Consider the following 17,528-nt stretch of genomic DNA (forward strand, 5'->3'; position numbering starts at 1 on the left):
CCACCTGGCAGTGGCCCTTTCCATGGGCACCACGTGCAGCCTCTGTGCCCCCACACTCAGAGCTTGTCCTGGGGTTTCACCCACTCGGGAATCCTTGGATGTTTCCCCCCAGCAGCCTCAAGATTTTTCTCTGTTTTTCCCTCCTCTGCAAGGTTTAGGAAGCAGCCAAAAGCTTGGCACAGAGCTTTGCAAAGCTGGCAGGAAAACACAGCTGGGACACCTAGTGCTCAAACCATTTTTTTTCCTCCTTTTTTTTTTTTGGCAAATGGAGAATTAATTAAAACCAAGAAAGCAGGAGGCACCTCGTGGTGCCATGTTAATCCTGCTTAACAAACTTTGGATGTTGTCCCCACCCTGGAGCATCCTTCAAAGGATAAAAATGCCCCTTTTTTTCCTGGCAAGGGGATGAGAGGGGGGATTCAGGATTCCTTCCTTTCCCCCAGGATGCACAAACCTCGTGTGAAGCAAGGATCAGGTGCCCAGGAGGGCAAGGTAATAAAAGGGCTGTGTGGTGATGCTACAGTGCCCTCCAAAGGCTCCAGCACAATTCCAGCACATCCTGCTCTGCTCTGACTCATATGAACACTCAAAACAAACAGCCCTGGCATAAAAGAAAACTTAAAAACCCTTAAAAAGGCATTTATCTGCCAATCCTGAGCTGCAACAGACAGAGAGCTGGTCATTTCAGTGGCTTTACAACAAAATCCGTGACTCTTACCTTCATCAAGTGTTTATTGACCCATTTAGTGAAGGTTTTCTTTTGGACTCTGTCCCGTTCATCTGTCAAAAGGAGACAAAGGCAGCTCTTGGTCAGTGGTTCTCATGCAGAAACTCAAACGACTTTGAAATGAGGGGAAGAGACAGAGGGATCGCCGGCGGTGCCAGCGCGGATCCCAGGCGGGCACAGGGAACACAGGCAGCTTATTCAGGGAATGCTGCGGGATGGGGCTGTTCGTGCAGCTCCAGCATGCCCCCCGGGCAGGGAAATGCCAGTCAGAACAAAATACACCTTTTTTTTTAATGCTGAGAATAAGGATATTTAAGGAAAGCAGCGTGGATGACTGGGATAGGTACGACCGGCAGCACAGGAATTCATCCCCCCTGCGCCTCCCCACCTCCCCCAGAGGCAGCACAGGGGGTTTGCCCAATTTTGGGAGGGTGTCCCCCTCCCCTGCCCACTCCTGGAAGGCTTTAGGGTGTTACATAAAGCCCCAGATGTCCTGTAACAGGTCCTGGCCCGGCGCTGCCAGCGCGTGCAATTAGCAGCTTATTCTGTCCCTGTATTTTTGGTTCATTGGATTGCCAGGATTTAATGTTTATTTCTGTCCCACAGCTCAGCCCTGGCTGGACACTGGGAGCTCTGAGTGCTGCCAGGACAGGGTGACAATGTGGGTGCCATCCCCAGGGGGTCCCAGTCCCCAGGGGTGGCAGGGGGACGGGATGGGAGATTTGTGGTGATGCCAAACAGAGATGAGGGAGCTCTAGGCAGGCTTTTTGCTCCATGAAAAAATAATACCAGAGGAAAAGCACAGGCAAACAGGCGAAAGGAGATGGTCCCACAGGGCAGGGGGGTCTCACTCAGCTCCCCAGACAGCGAGGGGGGCTCAGAGCAGCTCTGTGTCCAGCAGGATTTAACAACATCATCTTGTAGCACAGAGAGATCCCCAGCACCAACCCATGGCACTCAACCCCAAAGACTGCATCTCCAGCCCAGAGGACCCCATGGATATTTCAGGAAAGGATGAGCCCTGCTCACCCAAAACACATCTCTGACATCAGGGTCTACCAGGCAACAGCAGCCCTCGCTTTGATTTTAAGTAACAAAAATCGAGAAAAAGGGAAAAACCAGCATCTCCCAGGCCAAGCTCCCCAGGACAGCCCCAGAACCCCCTCCTGGGGTGGGGAGGTGGCTGGGGGTCCCTGCACAGCCCCAGGGACCCTCGGGAAAACCTCACCACGCAGACTGGAAAGCACCACCCAACGTTCTTCCTCTTCCTCACCCACCCTGCGGCTTCCCCCTCCGAGGGCGCCGCAGACACGTGGCACAGGGTGACACAAGAGTCACCTCCCTGCGCCCCACTCCGTCCCCAGGCCACGGCACCGAGCCAGGAGCCAAAAACCACCCGGAGGCTGAGCCACATCCCCCCTCACTCCCCACCCCACCAGGCAGCAGCCTTGCCACGGCTTCCAGGAGCCCCGGAGCTGCCCCCTGGCACCACAGCGTCACTCCCACTCATTTTTTAAGGGATTTTCCTTCACCAGACCCCTCCGGAGCCGCAGTGTCGCGTCCCTTCCCAACTCCGTGGGGATGCCCGAAGGCCGTGTCTCCGTACTGACCCATGCAGCACATCCGGCACACCAGGCAGGCGCTGAGCCGCCTCTTCTCCCGGGACAGAAGCCGCTTCTCCATGGCCCCAGCCCGGGCAAAGCCGCAGCACCTGGCCCAGGCTCTTCAGGCTGCACCTCCCTCTCGCCGAGCTCGACCCCAGAGTTTGTGGATGGATGAGTTCTGTGTTCTGTGTCCTGTGTTCTGTGTCCTGTGTCGTGCCACAGCTCCTCCCACAGTGCCACTTCCTAGCCGCGCTGTCCCCGGCTCCGCGGCATCGCCACCAAGCTCTCCCCGCTCCTCCTGCTTCTCCCGGCTCGGCGAAAGCCTCCCCGGCCCGGCGGAGCGGTTTGGAACACTCCCAGCAGCGAAGGGCAGAGCTGCTGCTCCCTCCAGCACCTTGGGATGAAGCGATGCCGAGCGGGAACACTCCCAGCAGCGAAGGGCAGAGCTGCTGCTCCCTCCAGCACCTTGGGATGAAGCGATGCTCCCGCAGCCCCAAGCCCAGCGCGGGGCCGGGATGCTCGTCCCGCAGAGCCGGGCGCTGCCCGCTGGCCTTGTTTTTTCCTCGTCTTGTTTTCCAGTTAATTGCACCCGGGACGGCAGGGACAATGGCGGGTTGTTCTCCCGAGGATTCTGCCCAAATCGTGTCCCGGGTCCCAGCGCTGGAGCCGGGACGCGGCCGCGCTCGGAACGCGGGGAGATAACGGGGGCCACCTTATCACCGCCTCTCTTCCTCTTCTTCTAAATATAATCCCCCTGCAGCCCTTCTGCCGGCTGCTGCCCCGGCCTGGAGGGCGAGAGGAGCCGCGCTGCTGCCTCGGGGAGGTGGGAGCGCGTCCCCGAGCATCGCATGGGGACAGAGGATGGGTGTCACCGTGGATGTCACCGGGGGACAGCCGGCAGCCAGCCGCCTCCAGCGCTGCGTCCCAGAAGTGCCCACAGCCCAAAGGCTCCTCCGTGAGATCCCTCTTCCCATGTCCTGCAGAAATGGGGGGTTTTCCTCCGGTTTTTTTTTGCCCTGGCTCACCTCCTTCGGGTTGTTCCCGGGCTCTAACCAGATGAAACCTCCCCAGCCCCGGGCCCGTGCTATCAGCTGAGCTAATAATAATGCTGGTTACTGCTTACGAGCAATATTAAGGCATTGCAAGCTTATCTCTGCCCAGCTAATCTTTACCAGAGTCACCCTGACAAATAACTTGTTGCAATCCCCTGCCCCATGCTCGTCCTCTCCCTGGTCTAGCAGAGGTTTGCTGGCCACAGCCACCAAAAACCACCCTGTCACCAGCCAGGGACATTCAGCAGAGGCACGGCACGCAGGTAAGGCAGGGACAGAGGGAAGATTATGGGGAAAAGGAAAGGAAAATCTGTCCCACTCTCACTCCTCAGGTCCCTCACACACAGGGCATGGAGCAAGGGCTGGTGGCAGTGACACAGGGAGCATCAGCAGCAGAGACCATGAACAGGATCACACGTGGTTTAATTCCCTCCCCATCCCCTCTCCCAACACTGCTCAGCTCACTGCATCCCCAAAAATGGGGATTCCAAAGGAACAGGGGCACTGTGGCACAGAGGCTCAAGGGGCATTGGTGGCTGCCCAAGGGGAAGGTGAGGCTTGGGGGTTTTCCTCTGTTCTTGAACTCACCCAGTGAAAGGAAACAGGGAAAACCATCCTGCCCCACAGCTGCTGAGGCATCAGCTGAGCACAGAAAGAAAAAACTCCCACTCCCCATCCTGCTGGACCTCAGCATCCTCAGGCACTTTCCATCGTCACAGGGATGGCTCCCACAGGTGCTGGGTGCCAGAGAACCCCCCCAGCACCACCACAACACCCTGCACAGACAATTCCCTCCCCATCTGCCTGCAGCAGCCTCTGTCCTGGCTGCCTGCCTGTCCCCAGCAGCTCCCAACACGTCCAGCCAGGAGATGCTGCTCCCCCCAGATCTCTCCTTCATCATCACCAGCCTTGCTCGCTGTCACACTCCATCCCTGTGTGTCTCCTCCTGCCCCAGGCTGCTGCCTGAGTCCAGCCCCAGCCCCAGGAACCAGCAGGATAAAAGGTGCCTGGCCAGGCACATCCCTAATCCCAACCCTGCCTTGGCACCCTCCATCCCACCGACACCCGGTGCTCCCTGGCACGGCCTTTTGCCATCCTTGGGAGGGAACCAGGGGGTTCTGTGCTGCCCACCAGCTCCTGGAATAAAGTTGGGAAGAGGCTCCCAAACTTTCTGCTGCTGTTAAATCCAAAGGAACACAGGAGACACCAGACAGGGCACTGATCTCACAGAGATCTCGAGGATATCTCCAAGCCCACGCCCAGTGTGAAAGTGGGATTAAAAAAGAGCCAACCATGGCCTAAAGGAGGGGTTGGTTACTTTGAAAAGCCAAAACTCCAAATTTTTAAGCATTGAAACCCACAGTTTTCCCTTCAAAACAAGCAAAGAATGAGAATGTGCAGGGGGCTTTTTGAACCTGGCACTTTTGAGAGGGGGGATATGCAAAAAAATCTGGCTGGCTGAGGAGCACAAGGTATTTAAAACATGCTGGCTGCCAACTTGAGAGCTGACATAATCCATCATGACAACAGAGCCAACAGGGCAGGATTTACAGAGCCTTTCACCCAGGGAGAGGAAACGGAGCCTGATTCAGCCTGGAAGAATGCACAAGAGATACCTGTGTTGGAAAAGTATCCAACACCCAGATATTTAATGAGGGAGACACCTGAGAAGTGGTGATGCAAAGGAGAGCAGGGCAGATGCTCAGCAGAGCTGGCTGAGCGTCACAGAGCAAAAAACCTGCTGCAAAATAATCCTGGTCTTCCAGGATTGGGCTTTACCTGCCCTTTTCTGGGAAAAACTACTGAAAACAAACAGGTTTTGAACATACTTGCTGCTTGCAACACTGACTCCAGGATTTTTTTCAAAAAGGGGTGGATCTGGTAGGGGGAAACATCCCTCCAAGGAGGTTGAAACAGCAGGTCAGCATGGGGAAGAGATAATTGGGAAGCATCCAAGAAGCCCCCAAATGGAGCCAAGAACATCCCTGGACAACACTGCCCAGCCATGGAGATTAATTAAGTGGGCAGGGCAGCAGGAGGAATTGCAGCAAGGCTGGGCTCAGTGGGTGACAGGGTGCATTCTGCACGACATTTGTGCAACTCCCTCTCAGTCTCCCTCTCTCCCAGTAGCTCAGAGGGAGAAAGGAAGAAGCGGATCCCAAAGCAGCGTCCAGGGAAAAGTCTGCGCGCGCTGCCCGGCTCGCTCAGTCCCGCCCCTTCGCATGGAAAAAAGGGAAAGAAAAGAGGGAATCGGTCACGGAGCAGGGAAAGGGCCCCATGCCGAGGCACCGGCGAGAACAAGCACGGCTGGAAAGAAAGAGCGAGGAATCAAAACAAACAAATCCCAGGGGGAAGAGGTCGGGACGGGGAATGCGTCTGGGGCCTGGAGCTATCCCACACCCCTGTAACGAATCCTTGCCCTCCTTGAGCAGTCATGTGCGGGCCCTATTTTGGGAAACTGAGGCAGGGTCAGCCCCAGCTGCTCGGAGAGGCCGTGCCAGCTCCGGGAGAAGCTCCCAGGGCTGTGTCTTGCCGGTGCTGGGAGCTGACGGAGACGCCGCTGTCACGGACAGGGGTGGGAGCGACCGGGGCAGAAGAGAAGACAGAACCCCAGCCACGCGTCCTGAGATTGTGCCAGACAAAAAGCAGCCTCATCCCCCTTCATCCCACTCGCCCCCAGCCCCACACAGGCCGGGAATGGGTGGTGAGGACAAATCTAAGCTCTCAAACCTCCGTCCCCCCTCCCCGTTTGGGTTCAGAGCCCACTGAGCGCTCCCCGTTGTTGCCGTGTCCTCCTCCTCCTCCCCAGAGCCACGCCTGTCCCTGTCCCTGCCGCTGCCACGGCTCCTGGGGAGGGACAACACCCCGTGCCCTGGTCACGCCGGCCATCTTAGCGCTCCGTGCCCCCCCGACACCCCCACAATCCCTGCCCTACCTTCCCTGCTCCGGCTCCTCCAGTACAGGACGCCGGCGATGCCCAGGACGTGGCTGAGGACAAAGGCAGCGGGTGGCAGATAGGAGCTCTCGGAAAGAGGCATCGCTTCCTATTCCCGGCCCTTTATCCCAAGCCTGGCTCCGACTTTCTTTCTCCCGGCATTGCCGGGAGGGTGAGGGGATGGATGGATGGATGGACGGGCGGATGGGGGCTGAGCTGCTGCCTGCAGAAACTTCCAAAAACTTCCTGCGTGCGCCTCTGCCCGCAGCTGGCTGTGTCCTGCGGCGTCCCCGGAGCTGGCAGGGCTTGGGGACAGCCAGCGCCGCTGGGACTGGGAGATTTGGGAGCTCCAAGAGGGGGCGGGTAAAGGGAGAAAAGCGAGCGTCAGGCCGGCTCAAACATCTTTCCTCGGAGTTCTCGCGGCCAAACTTCGTCGTCCTTCCCCCCCCCTCCTTCCCTTCCCCGCTCGGTGGGGAGAGACGTCATCTCCTCAATATCCATTCCCAGCCCCGCTGGGAAGGAGCCGCAGCCGAGGGGATATCGGCGGCGGCAGCTGCCGTGGAGGCACGGCCACAGCGTCCCCGAACTCACGGAGGGGGGTGTTTGGGACAGGCATAAAACCTCAGTGTCACCCTCCCCACGATGGGTGACAGTCAGCAGCGTCCCCTGCCAGCAGGCAGCCGGAGGTGCCAAGGGCAGCCGGGACGTGGAGGCAGCGCTTCCAGGGGCTCCCGGGGTACTCGGGATGGAGCCAGCCGTGTCTGCCCGCAGGAAACTCTGCCCAGCAAGGGGCTGAAAGCAACGGTGACAAAATTTGGCCTTCTGGGGGTTGAGGACCACAAGCATATCCCCCATCAGCCTCCCTGGATGCTCTGAATAATGTAAGAACACCCCACCGTGAGGAAACACCCCAAAAGATGCTCTAACACCAGAGCTTTGGGCACTTCCCCACCCTTCCCGTGTCCTGCTCGCCCTCAGCACGGCAGACTGTGCAACCCAGCCCCATTTACTAACGGTTTGCACCGTGGTGTTGGGTGTTACTCAGGGTTTCGGTTCTTTTCGGAAACGCTTCCGCTGCCGGCGGTGCCAGGAACGGGGCAGGGAAACCGAGAGCAGCCGGTGCCTGCCCGGCCCCTCCGCCCTTGTAACCACAAGCAAACGGGCTGGGGAGGCTCCCACAAAGCCTGGATTGATCTCGCAGCCCCTCACGGCACTGCCAGCTCCAGGGGGAGAAAGCGGCCCTTGGATAGAGGTTGTACGGAATTAAAGGCGCATTTTTCGCCGTTTGTGTCTCCCCGGGGCTCAGACAAGGGGGGGTTGTTCAGCTGGGGCTCAGGGGAGGTGTTCAGGTGAGGGTGGCACAGAGCAGAGCTGCAGAGCATCAGCCTGGCTCAGGATTTGCTGGTGGGAGAGCCAGGAATCCCAGCTCAGGATTTACTGACCAGGAGATGCGGCATCAGACGCCATCCCACAACTCCTGCCCCACACTTGGGAAACCCCAGGGTTTCATCCAGGTGCAAACAGGAATTTATGTTATATTTACAGCCTTGAGCAATTCCCCTAACCCAACAGCCACCAGCAAGTCAGGCACACAAAGAAAACCATATCAAGCAAAACCTGATAGACCCAAACAGTGTCTGAAACACTCCAAAACCTGGCACAGTTTGTCCAGAGCAGCTGTGAGTGCCCCTGGACCCCTGGAAGTGTCCAAGGCCAGGTTGGACAGGGCTTGGAGCAGCCTGGGATGGTGGAAAGTGTCCCTGCCCATGGCAGGGGGGATGGAATGAGATGATCTTTAAGGTCCCTTCCATCCAACCATCCCATGATCCCATGATTGCATCGTTCCCTGGGGTTCCTGCAGCCCCCACATCTTTTGGGACCACGAGATGGGTGATAAAAAATACAGAATTACCCCGGGGCTCGGCGCTGTTGCAATATATTCTCCAGAGCTCCATCCCTGCCTGGATGAAAAATATCCTGGCATAGTTTTCCTCCAAAGACGTCTGCTTTCTGTTAAAGCTGCAGCAGGAATGACCCACCACGAGGCAGGCACGAGGCCACCATAAATGGGCCCGTGGTCCAACCTGAGAGGGGCAGAGAGGCTCCTGCAAGGCAGATGGGAGCTGGTGACGTGATGGAGCTGGGATGTGCCAGAGGAAAAGGGTGCAGGAAGCAGGAGCTGGCTTCCCACATCCCCTCACCCAGCTGCAGCCATGGGGGCTCAGCTGCTTTTGGGCTTCCTGGGTGATTCCTGCACAGAGGGGATGATAAAATGCACTGAGTGCTGCCAGCTGCTCCAGCTGGAGAAGGCTTTGGGTGAAATAAATTCTTAAAATATATATAATTGTATGTAAATATATGTTTTGATTTCTTTTTATGCATATAAATAGAATTTGATGGAATCGTAGAATGCCCTGACTTGGAAAAGACCCACAAGAATCACCAAGCCCAACTTTTGAATTTATTTATATAGATATATATTTATATCAATACATCCCTCTGCTGCATCAAGACTCCCTGGGGATTCGTGTGATCCCAAATTCCTCCAGCTCACTTTGACACCATCACCCCACTTTCCTTTCCCCACTGCAGGAAGCTGACAGGGCAGGAAGGAGGGGGCTGACCCGGGGTGTCAGGAGCCAACGTCGGGTTTTGGGATGACTCTGCCAGGCTCTGGGGACCACCCAGCCCCGGATGCAGCCACCAGCCCCCACACCCCCCCCTCCCTGCCATGGAAACCACCCCGAGCACCCAAAACACAAACAGCTCATTTTTAGTTCCTTGCAAGGCGGCTTTGCCTGGAAAGGAAAGGGGTGTGGAGAGGACACCACTCCCCCCCTGTGCAGGAATTTGGGGAGGGGAGAGGCCCTGCCCTCCCACAGTGGGGTCCCCACCTTGCAGGGCACCCCATTTGTTTCACAGGGTGCTCTGGGCAGCGTTTTGCACCACCCAGAATGGTGAGACCCCAGCAGTGCCCCCAGCTGTGTTTAGGGTACCCCATAGGGTACCCCATGGGGCAGCTGGGGGGATGCAGACCCTGAACCTCTTTGCTCCTGCCCGGAGCTGAGTCATGCCAAGCTTTGGGTGTCCTGGGCTGTTCCTCCCCCCTGCATGTGCCTCCCCAGTGAGTAATGCTCAGGCGACAGAGATCAGCTCCCGGCTCAGCTCCCGGCTCTGCCATCTCCTTATATGACCGGAGGAGCTGCCGGGCAGCGTCACACAGGAGCCGGGCACAGCCCCGTGTCCTGGCACCACTCAGGGCATGGAGGCACCCTGGCATCGATGTGGGCAAAGCCTCTGGGGTGCTCTTTCAACCCCTGGGTGCTGTGGCCTGGCAGAAGGCAGCAAAAGGTCCGTGAGCTCCGGTCAGGGCTGCGTGTCCCAGCCCGGGGAGGTGGCAGCCAGGTGGCACTGTGGAAACGCTGGAGTGGGCATGGCTGTGACACAGGCAGAGCTGGCACCCGGCAGCACTGAGCTAGCATGAAGCATGGCTCCGGGGCTCTGCCGGCACCCTGCCGTGCCCGGGTGGGTGAGGGTGCTGCCAGTGCCCCCCAGCCTAGCCCAGCAAAGCCCCCACATTGCCTGCAGCAGGAAAAACTGGACATGGGAGCAGCTGGGAGTGCCCTGGAGGGTTTCTCTGCCCCAAAGGGTCAGCAGGGTCACCCCACCGTGCCCACCTGGCACCCCAGTTCCCCCAGCAGTTAAAGGGCCTGTCCAGCAACAGTGCTGAGCACACACAAACTCCTGACTGCAGGACAGGAGCCAGGTTTCCTGCCGTGCTTCCTCAGCAAAGCTTTTCCCCTTTCTGTTGTTTTTTTCCTCCTTTCTGAGAGCTTTAGAAGCAAACCTCAGTCAGTTATGGCAGTGCTGAAAATCAACCACGAGGGGAAGGAGAGCCCGGGTTTTGGATCATCTGGTAAATTAAAGGCAGCATCACCCAGGGGTAGGTGGGTCGAGGAGTCTGTCTGGGCTTCCTCGGGGGCACAGGGCTGGCACAAACACAGCTCCTAACCCTTCACCGGGGCATGGACCACATGCATGGCTGAGATCACCCCCTCTCCCATCACTGCTCTTCCCCCCTTCCACAGCATCACACCCTCCCGGCAAACCACAGCAAAGGCAGCTGCGGACAGACAGACAGACAGACAGCTCAGCAAGACACATCCCTGGCTGCCGCACGTGCCAGGGCTCCCCGTTCCGCCGGCAAGCACGGGCAGCGCCCTGCCGGGGTGTGGAGCCCCGCTCCACCCTGCCCGCGGCGCCAGCAGCCTTGGGAAAGGAAAGCCAGAACAAAGATGACGTTTCTTCTGATCTGGGCTATTAAAAACAAGGTGGAACGAGGCGGGTCAGAGCTCCCGACGCTGCCCAGCTCCTCGGCTCCAGCTCCCCCATCCCCTCCTGCTGCCGGTGAATCACCGAATGCCCGAGCGTGTGCGGGCACAGCCGGCTGCTGGCACGGCGGGCACATTCCCCACCTTCAACATTTCCTTCTGGTTTTCATCATCCCCCGGCGGCCACGTTCCTGCTGGGAGGGACAGGGAAAAGCCCGCGGGGTCCCGTGCCGGCCCCTGGGCATCGCCACCCAACTCCAGTGTGACAAAAATTGGGATTATGGAAAGTGTCGGACAGCAAAGCTCCTGTGGCCCCAGAAAACCAACGTCCCAAACACAGGGGTTTGTGCAAATAGGGATTTTGGCTCTGAGTATCCCTCCTCATTTGCACAGGAATAGTGGGAGCTCGAGCTGGGGTTCATCTGGATTAGCCAGAGCAGCTCCATCCCACCCAGGGCTCGGGGTTGTTCTGCACCAGCCGCCCCAGTCTGCACCGTGAGGGCAGCACAAATCAATATTTGCCTGCAAATGTCTCACAGAGGAGCTTCCAAAGGTCAGCAAAACAAGGGGAGAGAGAAGGGGCTGGGAGGAAACCTTGGAACCCTCCCCAGGCACCATCAGTGGTAAAATCAGAACTGAGCAAAAGGAAGCTCCGGTGATAAGAACAGAGATGTTCCCTTTTCCAGCAGACGTCTGGGCACCAAAATTAGAATAATATCTTTTAAAAAAGACAAGACTTCCCTTCCCACAGCAGGGCGGGCAGTGCTGCACCGGGGGGACGTGGGAAAGCCCCCCTTGCTGTGGGATATGAAGGTGGAGGGCAGGGATAAGGAGGTTCCAGGCAAGGCTGGAAGCAAACATCATTCCTGTGGCTTTCATCCTGCAAAGGCAAACAGCTGAGCTGGACAGCCACCTGCTCATGACTTAATCATTCCCCAGCAGCACGAGCTCCTGCTGCCAGGCTGGAGGGCAAATCCCCCAGCACACCAGCAGTTATGGGGTCTACAGGAATGTGACATCCCAACGGGGGCCACCCAAAGGGACCAGCTCTGGTGAGATGGACAGAGCCAAGAGGAGAACCCAGGGCCTCCAGAACCTCAAAAATAACTCAAGAGGAGACTGCTCCCTGCACAGCAGGATCAGGAAGAGGCTCCCACATTTCCTGCAGGAAGAGCAGTTGGCATTCCCAAGGCATCACCTTCCTTTCCTTGGTGGGGCTCGCTTTTTGGTGCCCCAGATTGAGCACCTTTCCTGGGACACCCAGAAAAAACCCCTCCATGCATCCCCCAGCGTGACCCCAGCTCCCCGTGCCCCTGACACTGATCCTTGCCCAGGAGCCACGTGCACACAAAGCCAGCCTGGACACATCTCATTCCGACTCTCCCCAGCACTGCCTGGCCTTTGGAACTCTCTCTCATCCCGGGAGCGAGCGTCACGCTGGAGGGGGGGTGATCTCACCGCTGCTTTCCCAGCAGGACAAACCTCCCTCCATCCGCCCTCCCCAAGGCTGCTGGGATTCTGCTGACGCAGCAGCTCAGGCATTATTTCATCGCTTCCCACTTCTCAGAAGCCTCCCGTGGCTTGTCACCCCTCCGAGGACGCTGGCAGTGCCTGCTCATTGAGTGATGCCACGAAATTCACGGCCACGTAAGCCCGGAAAGCACCGAACCCCGCGGAGCTGGCACGGACTCGGTGGCATTGTCCTGCACGGGGAGGGCAGGAGGGAACAGGGAAAGGCACAGATCAAAGGTGAACGGAGAGATTGGAGCCATCCTGGATGCACTGAGGGTGAGAGGGGAGAGGTGAGGATGGGGATGCAAAGGGAAGGAACAGCAAAGGGAAGGAACAGCAAAGGGAAGCCGGCAGAAAACAGCACGGGCTCTTTGGGAGGGAGCACCACCAGCCCTGGGCAGAGGAAGGCTTGCTCGCACACCCACGTGCAAGAGGACACACCACACACGTCTGCACGCCTTCCCAGGGGCCTGTGCTGACACGAGAGGTGGCTTCTTTCCCAGGGAACAGCAAAGGGAAAGAACAGCAAAAGCCTCCCGGCAGAAAACAGTACGGGCTCTTTGGGAGGGAGCACCACCAGCCCTGGGCAGAGGAAGGCTTGCTCGCACACCCACGTGCAAGAGGACACACCACACACGTCTGCACGCCTTCCCAGGGGCCTGTGCTGACACGAGAGGTGGCTTCTTTCCCAGGCTGGGGGAGGAGGAGGAAGGTGATGCCATCTCTGGGTCCCTCCCTACCCCTCCGGCCACGGGGACACCTCCACAGAGCCGCTGGATAAACACCCGGCTCCAGAATTCCCAGCACACCCCGGCAGCGTGGGGAGAAAGCCATGAAAAATCAAATCACTAAAAAACCCCCCAGCAGGAGATTTGACAGAAACCCTGGCAGAGGGGAGAGGCACAGGAGAGCAACCCAAATCCCAAATCCTGCACCTGCCGCCTGCACAGCAGCACCAGGAACGCCCCAAATGCTGGAAAAATCCCCCAAATTATGTGAGAGGCAGGCCCCGCTGTGCTGGGGCTGCTCGGGGTGCAGAGCTGCTCGCCAAGCCCAGGGAGAGCCATGGGGAGCTGGACAGGAGTGCAGGCACTGGGATCATCCCCGGCAGCTCAAGTCCAAGCTTTGCACTTCCCACAGCAGCGGCTTAGGGAGCAGGAAAGCCGGGGGGCGGAGGGATGGCCGGCATCAAAACTCCTTTTCTGCCAGCTAACAAAAGAGCCGGTGTCTCCGCAGAGAGGCTCGTTATTCCAACGCCAAGCAGAGGCTGCTTGGCAGCGGGGGAAATAGGGAAATGTTGGGCTAGTGGGAACTGGCTGAGCTTTGTTTGGGGGCTGCTGTGTTTGCACAGGCTCCACACAACGGGGGTGTTGGGGCCACGGGGGTCAGGGCTGGGCTGTCCCCTGGGTATGGCCACCAGCTCCACAAATAAAGCACAGAGGTCACTGCCCAAGGTGCTGTTAGGAAGTTGTGGGTCCCCTCTTTTTTCTGCCTGCAGCTCCCCAGGTGTGCCCCAAAAAGGCAGCTCAGGGTCTCCCCAGCCTCGCCACGCTGCCAGCGCGAGGACGGCGGTGGTGGAGCTGGAGATGTGCAAAGCCTCCTCTGAGAAATGGAGGTCAAAGAGAAGGAAGCAGCCAATTCCCTCCTCTTCCTCTGCAGATGGAGGGCAGGCAGCAACCTTGAGCCCTGATCTCATTAGCTGTCCCAAACTAAGCAGTGTGAAACCTGATTAACGCCGGGCGGGAGAAGGAGCAGCGGCTTGCTCTGCCAGCCAGCCCCAGCACCCTGCCTCTGGAGAGGGGGGTCTGAGGAGCACAGCACGCACAGCTGCCCCCACAAAGCACCCAGGACCTGGTCCTGGTCCTTCCCAGCTCGCTCACACCCCAGGTCATGGCTGTGCTGTGCCCTGAAGTGATGCTTCATCCCAGCTGCTCCCGCCAGCTCCCGGCCAGTTGGCCTTGGCGTGCAGCAGCACAGAGAAATGTAGGATTTAAAAAAAGGGGGAGGCAGGAGCCCAAAACTTCTGTTCCCTAGAGACCTGCTCTCCTGCAGAGAAACTTAATCCCTGTTAAAAAGCAAATGAAATAATCCAGTTGCTAACACTGCTCTGGCCGCTCCGTTCAAGCCCCAGATCCGCCGGACCCCTCCAGCCTGGCCCAAGCCCAGCAGATTCCCTCAGCAGGGCTGAGCTGGACCTCTCTGGGGCTAAAACCATCCCTGGCACCACAAAGCAGTGGTGGGAAAGCTGTAAATCAGCAGAGATCCTCAGTTAGGACACAGCCAGTGTCTGCCTGGCAGGGCTGCCCAGGGGACACCGGGTGGCCGTACTGGAAGTGTCCCCCACCCTTTCCCAGGAGACACCAGCCCCATCCTCCTCATGCACAAGGACACAGGGCTGGCAGAGCTCATGCTGGAGGAGCCAAAACTCACCAGGGCCTCCACCCAGGGCAGCCAGGGAAGATGTTGGCCCTGGATCTCTTATCACACCCGGCCACCTTGGGTGGCCCCGTCTGCTCCTCGGGGAAGCCACCACACGATGGGACGAAAGCAAACAGTGACAAGGGGACAGGCTGTGGCACCACTCCAGCACCGTGGCACACAGCAGGGCAGGATGCTGCTCCTGCCTCCTGCTCTGACCCCGCACATCCTTCAGGCAGCACCTAACACCCAAATCCCTCCTTTTTAACAGCAGCAACTCAGCGGAGCTGCAAAATTCCTCACTGCGGGCACACGTGCCACGGTGAGGTGACAGGAACAAGCATGGACCCACTCCTTGGTCACAGAGGAAAATCTGAGCACGGTTCCCCTGGGGAAAGCACGTGGCAGCTCCAAGGTCAGATGGAGCCAGATTAGCTGGCAATGCACGGACAGGGCCGAGGAGATGCCAGGTTTGAGCCGGCTACCAAGTAAACAACAAAACTCCTCAGAAAGCGAAACCGGCCGGCCTCGTGCTCGCTGGTAAAATTAACCCAGCAATAAATTTGTAATCTAATGGGTTTCCTCAGCCCAGCCCAAAGGATCTGGTCGTCTCGGGGCCGTGACCGACGCTGCCCCGGGAAACTCAAGATGGAAACTGTGTGGAAAGTCTGGGTGACCCCACACCCACCGGGGCAGGGTCCCCCCTGGAGCAGCATCCTTTGTCCCCAGCATGGAGACAGGGATCTGGCAGGGCCCTCCAGCCCCATCCCAGCTGGGGGCACTGGGATGCTCTCCAAGCCCCTTGGAGGGCTGACAGGGATGGATGCTGGCACGGAGCCGGGGGTCAGGGGCCTGGACTTACACACACGAGCATTTACATATGAAACACTCCCAGCTCCAATATCCGCTGCTGCCTCCACCTCCCCGGGGAGATGAATAGAGATGAGGGGGGGAGAAGGGAAAAGAAACCTCTCCAGCAATAAAACCTTGTTTTCCTCCAGCTCTGGCCAGCCCTGTAGCTCAAGGGCAGGCTGGGCTGGCTGTTCTCAGTGCTGGGAGCACACTTAGATCCATGGCAATGGCAAACAGTGACAGCAGGATGCACGGCACAGCATCCCCACGCCAGAGAGCCAAACATTCCCTGTGGGCGCCCCTTTTGTGCTTGGATGCACTGGGAAACCCCCAGCAGCATGAAAGGGCTCAAACTGTGCTGGTTCAAGCACAGAATCCCAGACTGGTTTGGTTGGAAGGGACCTTAAAGGCCATTTCACCCCCACGGGCAGGAACACCTTCCACCAGACCAGGTTGGACAACTCCAGCCTCCACCCCACTGAACTAAAGCCACAGAGGGCTATGGTAAACACAGCTGGTGACAGACAAAGTCGTCATCACTGGGTCTAGAGGCAGCAAAACAGACCAAAACCCACAGACTGGGCTTCTCAGGGACGTGCCAGCTGCGCTTCCACGTCCTTGTTCCGGGCTCGCGGGAACGGAAAGTGCCACGAGCTCTGGGATGCGGGAGCCAACACTCCTGGCTGAGCTCTGGGCAGCACCTGGAGAGGGGAAGGCTGCCAGCTCAGCTCCTGCAAGCAGTCACCTTGTAAACACGATTAATAATGTCATCTTGGCTCCCTGCACCTCGCTCTCGCGGGCACGACGGGAATTCGCCGAGCTGCAGCTGGAGACGGGGCTGGAAAGCTCCATGGGAGAGCTTCAGCAGCAGCCCCAAAACACAGAGTGGGGCTCAATGGCACCCAAACCCCACACCCAAAGCCAGCACCCATCCCTGCTCTGGCTGCTGAGGGGCTGGAGATGGAGGGGACAGAGGCAGCCACCACCCCCGGCACTCCCAGCCAGCACATGGCAGCTCAGGGCTCCTTTCACATTGATTCCCAGTGCCAGCTGCAGCGAGGCTCAGGAAAAATGTATGATGGACACCAGGGCAGCATAAGAAAGTGAATTATATTCCTCCCAGACTCGATAACTCAGGGCAGCTGTCAGCACAGAGCTGTGGGATTAACCCTTCGTGGTGGCGGTGGCGGCACGGGAGGGTGGGGACACTGCCAGCCCGCTGGTGACAACTCCCTTGGCTCCCTGCTAAATTAAACATGGAATTGATTCACCTTTGTTATACAATGGGATCAGCTGGTAAAGCCCAGCCGAGGCCTTGCTGTAAAAAGGGGCAAGTCAATGACAGCATTGTCGGATGACAGGCGATGGCATTCCAGGTGCCTTCTGTTTCCCTCTCCTCTCCTTCTAGCAGAACTCCTGCAGCAGGATGAGGCTGGCTGGGAATTCCAGAGGAAAAAGCTCCTCTGACAGTAGGGAGGATAAGAAATAGAGAAAGAAAGGGGAGAAAAAGCATTCTCAGAGCACCAGGTAAGCCGAGCTGCTCTCCCGCAGCCCTGGCTCGCTGCTTGTGACAGTGGGACAACGGCTGCGTGCCTCCAGCCACCTGCCAGGGGCCAGGCCAGCACGATCGGGTGTCCCAGCTGGCTCTCCAGGGACAGCCCGAGAGGCAGGAGAGGGCAGAGCACTGAGAAAGAGCTTTAGAAAGAAGGGAAGTGGGAAAACAGCAATCTGCACCCGGGTGCCACCGCGCACCCGCAGCCACGCGGTGAAAACGCGCCCAGCAGAGCCCGTGGGAACAGCAGCCTGCTCTCCCCCAGAGCAGGAATTGGAGCTCAGTTCCTTCCCCAGTTGTTCTTGTGCTCCTTTGTGCCCAGCTCCAAACCCAAGAAGAGGACAAAAGAGGGAAGTGAAGCCCTGGAAGCACCACCCCTCCCCGGCAGCTCCTCCTGGCCGTGCCGGGAGCGCTGGATCCGCCTGATCGGGGATCGATGACAGATGGTGGCACCCATCTGCTCAGCCTCCCCCTGCCACGGGTCACAAATACCTCTCAGGGTGCCGAGTCCATCCAGGAACTTCTTGTACTTCTCCAAGTTCATC

At 58.3% G+C, this 17,528-nt stretch overlaps 1 protein-coding gene across 5 annotated transcripts in view; it reads right to left on the bottom strand.

The window, feature by feature from the left end:
- Positions 1-17,528, bottom strand: part of MACF1 (microtubule actin crosslinking factor 1) — a 133,453-nt gene that overhangs the window by 104,908 nt on the left and 11,017 nt on the right. For 3 of the 5 annotated variants that reach the window (XM_041417344.1, XM_041417349.1, XM_041417350.1), the window contains exons 1-2: positions 6,319-6,743; positions 719-780 (exon numbers count right to left, since the gene is read on the bottom strand). In XM_041417344.1, coding sequence (XP_041273278.1) covers positions 719-780; positions 6,319-6,421 — 165 coding nt within the window. In that variant the 5' untranslated portion in view covers positions 6,422-6,743. Of the gene's footprint in view, positions 1-718; positions 781-2,337; positions 2,426-6,318; positions 6,744-17,528 lie in introns of those variants that run through there. The other 2 variants (XM_041417346.1, XM_041417345.1) reach the window with 2 other exon arrangements.

The sequence above is a fragment of the Onychostruthus taczanowskii genome, unplaced genomic scaffold (genome assembly GCF_017590055.1).
Source record: "Onychostruthus taczanowskii isolate IOZ18803 unplaced genomic scaffold, ASM1759005v1 scaffold56, whole genome shotgun sequence".
In the NCBI taxonomy this organism is placed as follows: Eukaryota; Metazoa; Chordata; class Aves; order Passeriformes; family Passeridae; genus Onychostruthus; species Onychostruthus taczanowskii.